Source organism: Acanthaster planci, linkage group LG02, assembly GCF_054643075.1.
Source record: "Acanthaster planci isolate LZ-2023a linkage group LG02, COTS_SCS, whole genome shotgun sequence".
Classification (NCBI taxonomy): domain Eukaryota; kingdom Metazoa; phylum Echinodermata; class Asteroidea; order Valvatida; family Acanthasteridae; genus Acanthaster; species Acanthaster planci.
In genome coordinates, this window is record NC_141778.1 from 20523173 (window position 1) to 20537688 (window position 14516).

The following is a 14516-nucleotide window of genomic DNA, read 5'->3' on the forward strand; positions in this document are numbered from 1 at the left end:
AGGGCGCTATATAGGACCACCGTTTGTCTGTGGCATGACACATGCCAGTTGCCGGGAGTTTTGGAAAGCAGCAAGCGAACTGTACAATTTGCCTTCATCTGTCAACTTCAACTGCTTTGTTGTGTATTTTTGATCGCACACGACATGCTTATGCACCGTTGGTAGTTCCAGCAATATGTCACGCCATTTTTATACTTCAGTTCGTGGCCACGTCGTAAAAATTTCATTGCTTCCGGGTTCCAAGCTTGATTCTTGTCTGCTTCATAATGGCAGTGTAGGTGACAACGGCGGAAACGCGATTGAAGCGGAAAGGATGGAAAGTTTCGCTCATGTCAAACCGACGCTATTGGCGGAAAGTTTTCAGTTTTCGACGAAGAGTGGTAAATTCGAACCACGCGGCGAAAAAGTGACTCTAGAATTGGGCAGTGGTTCAGACATGAGACTCCATGCAATAGCCCGAATTACCGATAGTCGGACGGGCTTGAACTCTCCATGCATTGTTATTGAGCAACGAGTAATGCAAAAACGTGACATGCTTGTTTCTGCTGCTGGGGATAGGACTGTAATCTCAGAGAGGTATAAATTGTCAGTTGTTTTGCTGTCAGTAAGCAAAAAGAAGTTTGTTCTTTGTTGCCATTTCCATTTGGCCTACTCTCTGAAGTCAACCAAATTGTTTCTTCAAGATGGACCAACAGTTTGCTGGGAGCACCAAGGAAGTGTTTACTTCACACAATCCTTTGGACCATTAAACCACACAGAACTCGATGTTGAGAAGTTAGATGGAGGCTGCTGGAAACCCACAAATTCTTTGAAATGGTTTGGTTTTATAAATGGGGATGCAGTTGCCATGGGAACAAAAAGATCCCCTACTCATGAATATTCACATGGAGAAATGGTGTTTGACTTGGACTACAGATGGACAGTTGTGAAGATAAATAACTCATGCTCAGGAGTATCAAATACACCAACAGCACATGAGCTTTTAGAAATACCTCATGAATATTCAAATATTGCCCATTGTGTCCAAGTTTTCCAGAGCAGCACCACCCAATCAGGAAAAGTTCTGGTTCTGGTAGCCACTGATCAGTCTCAACTTGTTGAGATTTATGGAGGGTTTGTCAGGCGGGCTTGCAGCCTCACATTCAGTGATGCCAGTGGGATTGTCATTGCCTTGGTAGCAGGAGAAGAACTGATTGTGGTGAATTCCACTAGTGGTGGAGTCTGTGCTGTATGGAAGAAAACTTTTGAGGTAGGCTGACACATACATGTATACATGTAGGCCTACATTTTATTGAAAGGGAATTTTCTTATTTCTCATGTTTAATGTTAGAACTTGTCTCAAAGCATTTAATTCATCTTAATTTCAAGTCATTTTCACAGAGGTTTGTTTAACCATAGAGCAAGATCCATGCCCTATGGTTTACCTGTGGTTCGTGTACATTATTAATGTTTGTTATTTTATTGTCAACCTGTCTACTCTTCCCTCTTCCCACATTATCACCTTTTTTGTGATGGGGAACATCCCCGAATTCCGAAATGAATACTGGAAATTCTGCATTTTAAAAGAAACCTTGAGGAAAATGTACATGCAGGCCTTGCGCTAACTTTTTTTTCCTGGCTAGCCCACTGGGCTAGTTAACTGGATATTTTACTAGCCCGTTTAGAGTTTTACTAGCCTGTATTTAAAAAAATTTTAAAAACCCAAAATTTGTTATCAACTCACCAATAAAGAATTTGACATTTTGGAAAATAAAAGGCTGATGGTATAAACAAAGAGGCATGTATGTTAGTTAAACATTGCTTGAGTCACTGGTAACAGAGTTGGGAACAAAATTTTCTCTTTGCTCCATCTTTCCCCTCATTTGGGTCGCTTACATTACGCAAACATTGCCACTTTTTGCTTACTTCCGGATATTTATATTGATACATTGATTTATATCGAATACATGCATTTATTTTGATCCAAGTTTTAACAGGTAGACTTATTCTGCATTTTTCACTAGCCCACTGGGCAACCAAGGAACCAAGTTTAGGTAGTCTGGAGCATTTTTAGCGAGAATTTGTACACTGGGCTAGTACTATTTCGAGGCCTGTACATGTACATGTGATGGACAATCATAGACCAAAACTATTACTGATGGAGGGGGTCTAACCTTATATGGCGTCCCTAACTTTGAACTTTTGCCTCTAGTGTCTTGTTGGAGCAATATTTACCTCAAATATCACAAAAGGTGAAATTTAATTAAACTCCAATATTTACTCTGACTCATAAATCCGTTAATACCCACTACAAAGTTCCGATGAAATTTTTGGGGCCCAATTTCCTGATTTTTCTCTGATTTTTCAAAAAGAGCTCTTAAAGTGCGCCTAAAAGTTTTTAACAAAATAGGATATGGTTTGGTAACTGTGAGTGGAGGTAATCATGATTTACTAGAATTTATCATCTTTAAAGACTGTCTTAACTTAATGTGGGATTGTCTGAGTTTTTTTCCACTGTGTTATGTTAGGGTACAATTCTTGCCCAATTTCTTGATGCTTCCGTTTTTCGAATTGTGGACAAAATTTCTTGACAATGAAATTGTTTACAAAGGTTCAACAGCATGTATCATGAAGTTAATAGTTGCAGTACCGGTATGTAATCAAGTGAATTTGAAGTTTTTAAACAAAGAGGTTTACCACACCATACAAAGAAATTAAAGTAAATATTGAAGTGCGCCACGTAAGGAGACTCCACTGTACCAGGTTTCATGTACAATTTGTCATCCGTGCAGGTTGCCAGAGAATGGACTGGCTTCCATACCATTCTTGTGGATGATTTTCTCCTCTCTGGATCGGAACAGCTTTTGCTGTTAGGAGAGGGCACGGATGCCCTTCAAAAGAGTTTCCACCTCACTGACCTTGGAATGTGCAACTGGTCATCCAAGGTACATGTGTGCTGCTTTTTTTCAGCTGGTGTATGTACCATCTGATTTATGTTTGTTGTTCAAGTTCCCAATTAGTTTTACTAAGCAGTTTGGTACAGTCATGACAAAATTTGCAATGAATTTGTGAAATGTGTAGCTCTGTAAGCACCCATGTATCTTGACTTACTAAAAGATTGAATTGGACTACAAAGTAAAAAATTACAGTTTTGTTAAAACTTAACTCTTTAAGAATTAAATATATACCTTCATGTACTATATTTCAAGGAAAATGGACTCATCGCCTCAGGTGAAGTCTTGTGTGCAGACAGCCTTCAGTCAGCAGTACAGGCACTAGAAACCCAAGTTCAGGTGTGACTTCTAAATATGCATTGTTGGTGATAACATGTTCCTGCTTGAGATGCGAGGGTTTGCACGGTGGAAAGATCAAGAAGTGAGACAGGTTTGCGGTAACACCATGGAATATAATACTTTTTTTTTTTGTGAGAGTGTGGTTCTGAGAAGAACCAGTGGTTGTTCTCTACATTTCAAACAGCGTGCTCTGTTAGTGATCATTAGACTGCTGGACTCCAGCTGGGGTAGGTGCTTAAGTACTGCAAGGTGGCTATGTGTGCGATGAACCATGTAGGCGGGAATGGCTGAATGGATGCTGAGTAGGATCCTGGACGGGATGGTCACTGTCTGTGGGTATAGAGGACCCATTGGACCTGTGATGAAGTAGTGGCTGCCAAATATCACTGATGTGGTATCCGATGTCTTGAGGGAGATGATGTTGTGCTCGTAGATTTCCATGGCTTCACGGACCCGTCTGGAGTCGTACTTGATGCCAGGTGATGTTGTGGTCCATGTGGCACCCAACTGACATGTTCCACTGAACACACTGACCTATAGTATACCCCAGCATCCAGGATCCTACTCGGCATCCATTCAGCCATTCCCACCAACATGGTTCACCGCACACATAGCCACCTTGCAGTACTTAAGCACCTACCCCAGCTGGAGTCCAGCAGTCTAATGATGACTAACAGAGCACGCTGTTTGAACAACCACCGGTTCCTCTCAGAACCACACTCTCACAAACAAGATAGTATTCTTCCATGGTGTTACCGCAAACCTGTCTCACTTAACATTTCTCTCTTTGTATTTATGAAGTTAAGATTTTGTTTATTTTCTTGCTTATTCTCACTTGTATTTGACTATAAAGCTGCAAATTTGTAAAGTTTTGTCATTTTTACCAATATTTAGGCAGGTATGGCAGCACTGAGGTCGTTAGAATCACAGTGCCATCTCAAGGCACAACTCATCAAGCAATCCCAGCATGCTTTGTACAAGATGGCTGAACCGATGCCACCACTACCATCACCCAGTGTAAGCTTGTCATTTATTGTTGCAGCATGCCTTGTTAAGTTAGTTCTGTTAATATCCTTTGGTATGAGTAGGAACTTTCTTATTTTTTATTGTCAAGAAGTTATCAGAAGAAAACGTTTGAAGAGCTACGTTGTTTTACACAACAAAAGCCATCTGTATCATCCACTGAACCCATTTTTCCGTTGCAGCCATTTGGCTTAGAAAACACCAAGAGCATTTTTGAATTCCTGTTCTTGACAACACTCGAGTTGAGCCAACATGAGAACAGTGGTCTCAAACGTGATGAACTGACCCGAGAGGGTGTTTGTGGATCAATTTTTATTCTCCCCGGTTGTTGGAGGCGATTGTTGATGGTGTACGGCTCACACTAGCCTGTATCACTTGTGCAGTTAATGACATGAACAATAAACCATTTTAAGTCTAACCCAATAAACATTGTAATTTACTCAAAGTTATGACCTGTTAAATAATTCACTCCAGTCATGTCAGTGTGATGAGTGTTGTATTAAATTAAGGAAAATAACCCAACTCAAAAGTTTCCTGATTTCATTGAAAATCATTTCAAAGTAAAGATATCATCTAAAACAGATTTACCACAATAGATCCCCAGTATTAAAGTTGTGATTGTGTATAAGTGAAGCAAAGGCATCACCCATACATACATTGGTGTAAAAATGGGAGAAACATGATCAATATCTGCTTAAAAATGAGCTTCCTGAATCTGTTCTGTTCTCCAAAGTTGCTATTATTAATTATGATGTCTTTGACGATAAGGGACTTACTCAGTCTGGCAATGATGGCCCCATCAAACAAAAAAAAATTGATGAAGGGAGAAACCCCTCACTAAAACAACAGCCACAAAAAACTGGTGTGCACTCTGTAACATACTGAACATTGTTTCAAGTATTTTGGCTCAAATTTTTCCTGTTTCTTCTCATAGATTAAAAGTGATCAGAACTGTAATTTTAGTTCAGTTATTTTCTTTATTTAGGACTTTTCTCACACAAGTAAGGAACATTAGGATTCAGTGGCTGTTCTTAAAACTGAAGCTCTGTTATTGTTAGAGTCTCAGTAAAGTTTAGTTTGCACTGCTTTACTTTTCTTAGACTTCACTGTCGTGCTTGTGTGACCTCTCGGGTGAAGACATTGCAGAAGGTGAGGGGAAAAGGAATGGAAAAATGGATGATGACTCAACACCAAAATGTCTGTCTGCTTGGCATCGTATTTTGGATAATCAGTGGATCATTGGTATCGAGTTGCTCAATAAGTCTGACAGGTGGGTCTTTTTTTTAATGCTGTTAGAAACTTAGTTGAGAACCAGTGGCAGGCAATGTATATTACGTGACTTTTAGCTGGTAACCTGTTTCCATGCCGTTGTTCCCACTCACTGCTCACAAAGAAAATCCAGATGGACAAGTTGTCAAATTTTTCAGCACTGAAATTTCTCGCAGGATAAGTTGTCTTATTTTAGATAACCGTCTAATGAAAGTGACTTCCTCCACATGGACCCCCACATTGTACGTTATTGTTGTGAAGAAGTTTGGAGTTTTCAGTTCAGATGCAGTTTACATTGCTAGAAATTTCTTCATATTGGTGGCTCTTGTATAGTTTTCCTGGAATGAATTTGCGTTGATTTGGGTGTTATTTTATTTGGCTTTTCTAGGCCTATTTGCAATGTGTGCATTTCACTGATCCCTGCCAGTGCTACTCAAGCTAGTCTCAACTCAAGCACATCCACTTGCAGCTTCAAATCTGTAGTCTCAGTTGCAGGCACAACCTCACTGCCTGGGGTTGGCATAGGAACGATGACAGAATATGGAGAACCACTGGAAAAGAGGATAAAGCTGGGCCAGAACATGAGGACAGCTTTTCTGGAGCCTGGACAAAAGACCACAGTAGTTGGTGTAATGGGTATTCCTGAGTTTGTCTCCAAACCAGTCGCAGCATGTACTGTGATGCTGCACTGGAGAGAACTTTGCACTGGCAACAGAAGTAATGTCATCATCACAGCTGATGAAACTGAGGCGGGGCTTTCTTTTGACAAAGATCAGTTTGTTGATAGACGGCGGCTGTGTGGTGGTGCGTGCTTGCATGCTTCTGATGTGGCAACTGGCAAAATACTGCTAAACCCGTTGGACATGTTGGATCCCACAAAATCAGGTAAATACTTAATGCAATGTTTACTTACATCCAGAGCAGTTTTTTCTGTAATGTATTTGGTTTTCCTACATAAATCTCATCTGAATCTGGTGACTTTACAGGCCAATTTCAGCAGTTTTTATAGTGCTGAAATTATGAAATGCTTAAATTTGTGAATTTGTACCAAATTTGTTTTGCAGGTAGATGTGTGTTATTTTGCAAGAAATACTTTGCCAGTTTCTTTTGAGTGAGCTTGAAATTAGAGAAATAAGATGTAATACCAGAGAAAGCAAGAAAAGTAAACCCTTGGTATGGCTGCTTTGGCCATGGCTTTCCTTGGTATGGCTGCTTTGGCCATGGCTTTCCTTGGTATGGCTGCTTTGGCCATAGCTTTCCTTGGTATGGCTGCTTTGGCCATGGCTTTCCTTGGCATGGCTGTTTTGGCCATGGCTTTCCTTCGCATGGCTTTTTGGCATGGCTAGTGTGGTACAAGTTTACAGGCAAATGACATTCATCGGGGCATCACTATCAACATTGCTCCCCATATGAGGCAGTGTGAATTTTTTTTCTTTTTTTTTTGTATCGTAAGTTTTTACATGTATGGTCTTTTCTCTGTTGGTGTGTGATGAATAATTCATAAAGACCTTAGAGAGATTTCCATATCCAAAATATAACCGTGTATTACCATTTGATAATGCCCGCTGTGATATGATAATGCCCACTGCATAAAGACATGCTGACACCTGGAAACAAGACAGTTTAATTCATTCCCATTGGTCAAGAGTATGAGCTTGCCATGGCACACAGAACTTGCCACGTGCACACCAAATCCTCATGAGATTCTTCTGCACTACTTGTGCAAGGCATGGGAAATAGTCTGCAAATAGAAGACACAATTAATGCCCTTGCCTGTGGCTCAGACATTAATCACATCCATTCTCCTATATTTAAGATCATTTTTAAGACTGGTCAAGCACGTACATGTATTTATTCCCTTATTCATAAGTACCTAGGACAGTTTTTTAATTCCTATTGCTTGAAATGTGTCATGTGACCGTGTATTAATATTTGATAATGCCACCGAGAAGTGATAATGTCTGCTGCATAAATCACGCGTTGACGCATACATGTAGATACATGTATGAGACAGTTGAATCAAGTCTGATTAGTCAGGAGAGTGTGTGCATAGTATGCCAAGGAAGATACCATAAAATGGACAGGGGTGTTCAGGAAATGAAATTAAAAGTTTAGAACAAAAGTGCATCACATGTCGACTTTTTTTTGACTCTCTGAATTCAAAGGTATTTATGAGCAGACTTTTGCATAGAACCTCCAATCACACATGATAAGACAGTGAATAAATATAAGTGCTTAGCCGGTCTTAAACATGTGTTTAAGACCTTGCTCAGGAGAACGAACGCTGATAATGCCCGAGCCCCAAAGTCGCCTCCATTCTCCTGAGCTGGTCTTAAACACATGTTTAAGACCGGCTAAGCACATATATTTATTCACTGTCTTATCATGTGTGATTGGAGGTTCTATGCAAAAGTCTGCTTAAGACCTGAAATTGAACATTTTGAATTCCTTAGAGCATTCACTCATACTTTTAGTTTGTGTAGATGATCCAGTCATGCTTCTCTTTGAACATTTGCATATACATGTACATGCACGACACCACTCTTTATTTGGTTGCTTTCCATGCTAGCACATCACGGTAATCAACATTTGCTGGATGTAAATAAGGTGTAATGACACACCTTTTCATGGAACTTGACTTCATCCAGTGATACAAAGACAGCAAGTCATTTCTTTCCAATAAAATCTCTTTTCAGAGGAGGGATACTGACGTGCCTATTCATTAGACATTACTCTTGTAGATAACATTAAAAACAAAAGAAAAACCCAAACTGAAAAGAAAATACTCAAACCTCTCATGAGATGCTTTAATAATATGCTTAAGAAGTTTTATTTTAAGATAAACAAACTTCAAAAATTGTTTCAGAAAGGGTTTGATTTATGATGACAGCCTTCATGGTAATGAAAGAATAATCCTGATAATTGGTTTTCATTGCTAATTTGTACTCATCACTCATTCAACCCATAAACAGAGTAATACCCACAATTCTCATTTCGTTAGGCCACTCAGTAATTAATGCATTTCAAGGTTGTTCAGCATTAACACTTGTAAAGCAACTCCATATTGCTTTGATTACTTTATTTGTCAGGTCAGGCCGTAGTCACTGATGAGTTGCTTTGATAACTTCATTAAGTGTGTGTGCTGTGCGCATTTTTGTTTTTCTGCGAACCAGAATATCTCAGCTGACTGGTTGCTCTATATTTTTCATCTCTTGTTGAACAGCCAGGGTTCTACATGTGCGTGTATGAGTACAATTTTAATTTATGTGGGGCATAATATTTGTTTATTGCATTCTTTGATTTGGTGAAATTTTTGGGTAGGGGAATTTCAACCATTCAGTTCTAAAGAGTGTCACTTTTTGTAACATACGCGTATGTTGCAGATTATGAGTATCTGGCAATGACTGATTTCATATACCAGAGAAGACACATGAACATATGATTCAACAGACTTAAATCTTAGAATGAAATTACATGTAATATGGAAACTACATACATGTACACTGTACATTAGAATACCTTGCATTGCACACACTGTTTATACCAGGCTTTGCTGATTTGTCATGTTTATATACAGGTACATTCACAATACATCAACTGCTATGATGAAAGCCCTGCTATAATGATAGGCGTTCCTGTTGTCTATGGTGCAAACTTAGCCTTTTAGTTTTGATCAAAGTTCAGTGTGGGTGATGATCACCATGCATTGCCCTATGCTACATTGAACATTAAATACATTGAAACTTTGCCCATCTATTGATCAAGTTGCTCTTTCTACATTGTAAGAAACTGTTATACCGAAATGGTAACACTAAGATGCATACAAATTCATGTACAGTACCATTGCAAACTTGAAGCTACATGTACCTGTACAGTTGTGCTTTTGCTACATGTAGTTTAAGATTAAAAGTTGCTCAATTCATATAAAACTTACTCTGTGCTCTATCTTAAAATGCTTCGAGATTCATCATTATCTCACTGACAAAAGTAGAATACTTACACTGCAACAACAGTACTCATAGAGTGTGCAGGGTTTGGCAATTTGAATCACCTTGATTTAATTACTGATGTAAGTTGTGATTTAAATAAAATTAACTTAACCCTTCTGAAAATCATTGAATTTAAAACACAGTAACTCTACGATTTGTATTTCAAACAAGTGGCAACAAAATTGCATTTTTTTAATTTTCATATAAAAAATTGTTACTTTTTTTTCAGGTTTGGCTCATTCCAAATGAGTCCTTCAGTCATGTCAGTACCTGCATGTACCGGTTCATGTATTAATAAGGTAGCATGATCCTGTAGGGATCCTTGTCCTCTAGTTACCACAAAATGCAAGAAAAAGGACAAAACACAGGTTTTCCAACTCAAGCAAAACTTATTTCAGCTCACAACTGTGTGCCGTCCGCTCACTGCACTGCTTGATTCCCACTCAGACATGTCAAAACTAGCTCTATGTCCAAAATTTATGTCAGTGTTTAACTTTTCCCTGCCCTGGAACCTGGCCAAACCCTTCCCATGCACTGTCTTGCCGAAAAATCCCCAAAACATACCAGGGTACATACTGTAAATGTACATGTAGATGCCAATTTCTGGCATGGTCACTGGTGGTCAGTATTACAACAAAAGAAACGGGCCAGGGCTCTCTGCCGCAGGCCCTCCACCTGCATGCCAGCAAAATAAAGTGTCGTACAACTGTACATGTACATCGCAATAAGAATATTGATACACAAACATGTAACAAGCATTTCAGAGTGGCAGAGATTTTATTGTTTTCCTCCCTAGCCACTTACATGTAAACGTAGCTGTCTCGATGTAAATTAAACTTGTTAGATTGAGCACATAAATAAAATGAGTCCTAATCGCGATCAACATGTAAAATATCTTAATTTCAAGTGTCCAACTCTGAATGTAACACAACATAGTAGAATATCAGTGTGCAAGTCTTTCAAGGTTGTTTAAACTGGGAAAGACCAGTGAGCAAAAAAATGTGATTTAATATCGGTATCTTCACTTCAAGAAATTAGTTTTCAAATCATGTACGGGTACATCAAATTAAAGCTTTTATCTTATGTTTCACTCTCTTTCCAATTTTTGTTGGTTTAAACCGAGCCAAAGTTGGATGCTAGTTGTTACAATATAGTACTCTCAGGGAGTCCACCTGGGCTAGTTTAATCACAGACTTTTGGAGATATTTTTATGCAAAGTGGATCAACACATTTGCTTACTTTGAAATACGTAACATGCTGACTTGCTGAAAATTTATTAAGAAAAAGTTAAAAAGATGATCACCAGCCTTAAAAATGTGACTTCCATTCCTGTGTATATTTAGAATGAATTCCTACTTGACAACATTTGTAATACGGGGATTCACAATAGTGCGCCACCAAGAGTTTGCAACACGCTGGCCACTCACAATGCGCAAAATTTGTCGACCCTTTTCAAACGCGCATTGGTTCGACAAATTTCGCGCATTGTGATTGGCCAATGCGTTGCAAACTCTTGGTGGCGCACTATTGTGAAACGGCCGTATTGATCATTAAGACTCTCAGTCTACCGGTACTGACTAAAAATTGAGATAAAACACTTCTGAATGTGCTGCTCAAAGCAGATACACGTACATGTACATACATGCATGTACATCAGAAACTTCTTCGTTGTATTTGCTTGATTTTTTTGCAAGTTGTAGTCCCTTTTCCTCAACTTTAAAATATAATGTTTTTCACCATTCACGCATTTTCATACTGCACTTTTTGAGGGACGTATCACTGCCCCACCGGACCCCATGAGCATGTAGAATTGGATTCCCAGAGTGGTAGTACTTACCATTCAAATGTGACCAGTGACAATTTATAAACCACCACGCCCCTTCATATATCTGTGCACAGTTACCATCTGTTTTACCATCGTTGTCATTGTCCTTGGTTGTGAATGGGCTGTTCTTATGATATGTCAGTGCATCCTCTGAATCTCCACTGAAAGTGTCGATGTTGAGAATGTACTTGTCTCCTGTAATCTTGAAACGGCTGTATCCTACCGTGCGTCTCTGGCCAGCAAAATCCTCCAAATCAATCTGCAGCTGCCATGTTTCACTTGAGGATTCTGTCAGTTTGCGAAGGTAGTCATTTCCCAACCAAAACTCCCCATTCAGGCTGCCAAATCCATCCTGGTAGGTTTTCCAATCACGGTAGAAGTCCACAGTGCCGTCCTGGCGGCGCTGAAAGACAATCCACCCTCCACCATGATTTGTTTGGTCACAGTAGACCTGTAGGCCACTACCAACCCCATCTGAATAAATGCTGTAAATTCCACTCTGATTGTAGCCAGCCTCCATGAGCTGCTTACAGCTTGTTGGCAGAGAAACTGCTGAATTGTGTGATGAGGAGTTAGAGACCTTATCAGTACCAAAGTAGACACTTCCATACCATTTGACAAATTCACAGTGGAACATACTCCTTGTTGCATTGTTGAGCTCACATGATCTGTTACCCCGGTAGTAGTTAAATGATGCACAAGGTGGACTCATCAGGCAATATTTTGCGCAAGAGAGTGGCGAGTCTGTCATTTTAACCATAAAGGCATGCCCAAGCAGTGCATGATCCAAAACATGATAGTATTTTGAGTTAAGAGCACAGCCACCGTCCAACTTGGCAGATGCCACCAGTGCTAACAAAAGCAGGAGAGTGCACTGAAGCAGTGCACTGAAGTACTTTGTGCTTGACATGTTGACATCTGCAGGCTGTAGCAACTTCTGATCCATCTCAACTTGTCTTCAACTTAGCTTTAATTCTAAAATTTATCACAGAGTGTATTTTTTACATTGGACAAATCAGAGGACAGACAGTTATAGACTAGAATGTGGATTGCTCACTGCCAGCAGACTGCACGCCGTATGATGCAGGGTACGTGCAATATACATGTACATGAACTGTATGCAATGCAGTGCAATCAATGCAGTGCATTGCTTTGAAAAGAAAAGAAATGATTAACAACAGAGTGTCGTTTTCTTGCTAATATTTCGTTCACAGTGACTGATATAGAGTCATTGTATGGACCAATGAAAGGCGGTGTTTTATTAAGCTGCAGTCACGTACCTGTACCCTGGAAAACAGAATTAACGAAAGAGTGTCGTTTTCTTGATGATGTTTCATTAAAAGTCACTGATATAGAGTCATTGTACGGACCAATTGTATGGACTAGGCTGCAGTCACGTACCGGTACCTGAGGATATGATCAAGGGAGGATGGCCATTAGACACACTTGAATGGAACCCAACCAAAGTGTGACAGCAATTAAGTTGGTATTATGTCCAGTTGTCCTTGATCACAAACTGCCCAGGTTGACGTTGTGCTTATTATAATTATAATTTATTCATGATAATAGCACGAATTTCATATAGATATGTTCAAATGTACTGTACAATGAAGACATTAAGCGTAGAACAATGAGTACATTTAAACGTGGTTGAGCTGATGGCATACGAGGGTGCCTCGGGCAGCCGCCAAACGACCCACTTTCACCAACATCAGTAAAGGGGAGACAGTAAGAAGCAGTTACAGTTTTAGAGGTGGGAGGAAAACCCCAGAGGAATATTCTGGGTAAAACCCACCGGGTCAGGTAGGGACTGAAAACCCAATCCACATGTTGACCAGGCCTGGAATCGAACCCGGGACCACAGGGGTGGAAGGCGAGGGAAGAACTACCTTGCCAACCTGACTCCCCATAACAGATCTGTGCAATCAAGTACATGTGAATGTATAGTACTTGAAATATGCATCAGTTTTACTAAGCACAGAGTAAGACAGAAATTTGGAAGAGGTAAGGAACGGAAACAGTTGTGTAAATAGGATTTGAATGCATTGAGTGCACGGACTTGCAAGATTGTATTGTATAAACTTCCGTTGGAGTGAATGAAGAATGGGTTGTGTCACATAATTGAAAATATCTCCACAAAGCATCATCAGATTTAAATGAAGTCTTCAGGTTTGAAATGGTAACATCCTAAGCTTTAATTTCATACCAAAAACAGCAATTTCTGACAATTTGGGGAGAAATAATTGTGACCGGGCAGTTTTAGTGCACGAGCCCTTAAATTTTAAAGGTCACTACAAAGTAATGGTTATTGATATTGCTGTATGGGCTGGGGCATACAGCTACGGTAATTGCATGATCAGTGCACCTGCAAAGACAAGGAGAATCCCATTTGTGGAGTGTTATGCTACTATTATTGAGCTCGTTAGTATGAAGCAACTGTCTATTGTGTAAAACAATGACCAAGAGTTAGAATTCCTGGATGGACCCTGGAGTTGCTGTGAATCTTTAATGAATCGGATGTACTTTTTTATTGTCTTATACCTTATGAGTAGTTTAATGTTTACTTGTTCATTTCTGTTCCCTGTATAGGTTTGCCAATCAACCCTTTTTCAAGTCAAATAAAGCTTGGTCACAGCTGGGTCACATAATGTTACCTTGAGTTGCATTTTTGGGAGGCTATCCTGTATTTCTTACAAAATCACACTTCAGATGAACTTTGAGCTGAAGTCAAATTAGTATGGGAATATAGGCCACAAACAGGACGGAGCACAAATGGTAATTTGGGGTCAACATTTTGTTACTTTTGTCGCCTCCTAGTAAAATTTTGGTCCTTTGTAACTTGTCTTTTGGAACAGAAGGAGAGTATCTGCGTGATATGCAAGCTCTTGACATCCTCCAACTGGCCACACCCCTCCTGCTGATATCCAAGCACAGCAACCTGCAGTGTGTGGAGGGCGCCCTGAAGAGCCCCTTAGGGTTCCAGAGTTTGCCAAGACAGGGTGGAATGATAGCTTCTTCTGGATCTCTCTGCATGACAAGATTAAAAAATGTGTCCCTAGAGGGGCCAAAGAAGATGAAACTGACAGTGTGGAGTAGGTATGTTGATAGAATGGAGAAAGAAATGGATTCCTCACTTAA

The 14516-nt window shown here is 39.7% G+C and overlaps 2 protein-coding genes across 3 annotated transcripts in view; one reads left to right on the top strand and one right to left on the bottom strand.

Moving 5' to 3' along the window:
• LOC110989802 (Fanconi anemia group B protein-like) overlaps nucleotides 1–14516 on the top strand; it is an 18356-nt gene continuing 3840 nt past the window's right edge. Inside the window, exons 1-7 of one of the 2 annotated variants that reach the window (XM_022254433.2) lie at nucleotides 3–1249; nucleotides 2772–2924; nucleotides 3189–3272; nucleotides 4167–4289; nucleotides 5396–5565; nucleotides 5953–6449; nucleotides 14234–14474. In XM_022254433.2, coding sequence (XP_022110125.2) covers nucleotides 176–1249; nucleotides 2772–2924; nucleotides 3189–3272; nucleotides 4167–4289; nucleotides 5396–5565; nucleotides 5953–6449; nucleotides 14234–14474 — 2342 coding nt within the window. In that variant the 5' untranslated portion in view covers nucleotides 3–175. Of the gene's footprint in view, nucleotides 1250–2771; nucleotides 2925–3188; nucleotides 3273–4166; nucleotides 4290–5395; nucleotides 5566–5952; nucleotides 6450–14233; nucleotides 14475–14516 lie in introns of both variants that reach the window. The other variant, XM_022254434.2, reaches the window with a different exon arrangement.
• LOC110989805 (ficolin-2-like) lies at nucleotides 11062–12310 on the bottom strand. The gene has a single exon (XM_022254439.2). It carries the CDS (start codon nucleotides 12286–12288, stop codon nucleotides 11287–11289), a length of 1002 nt encoding a protein of 333 aa, XP_022110131.2. The 5' UTR covers nucleotides 12289–12310; the 3' UTR covers nucleotides 11062–11286.

What these genes read in the sequence shown, in the direction of transcription:
- LOC110989805 (XM_022254439.2), bottom strand. Translation starts at nt 12,288, where the DNA reads ATGTCAAGCACAAAGTACTTCAGTGCACTGCTTCAGTGCACTCTCCTG.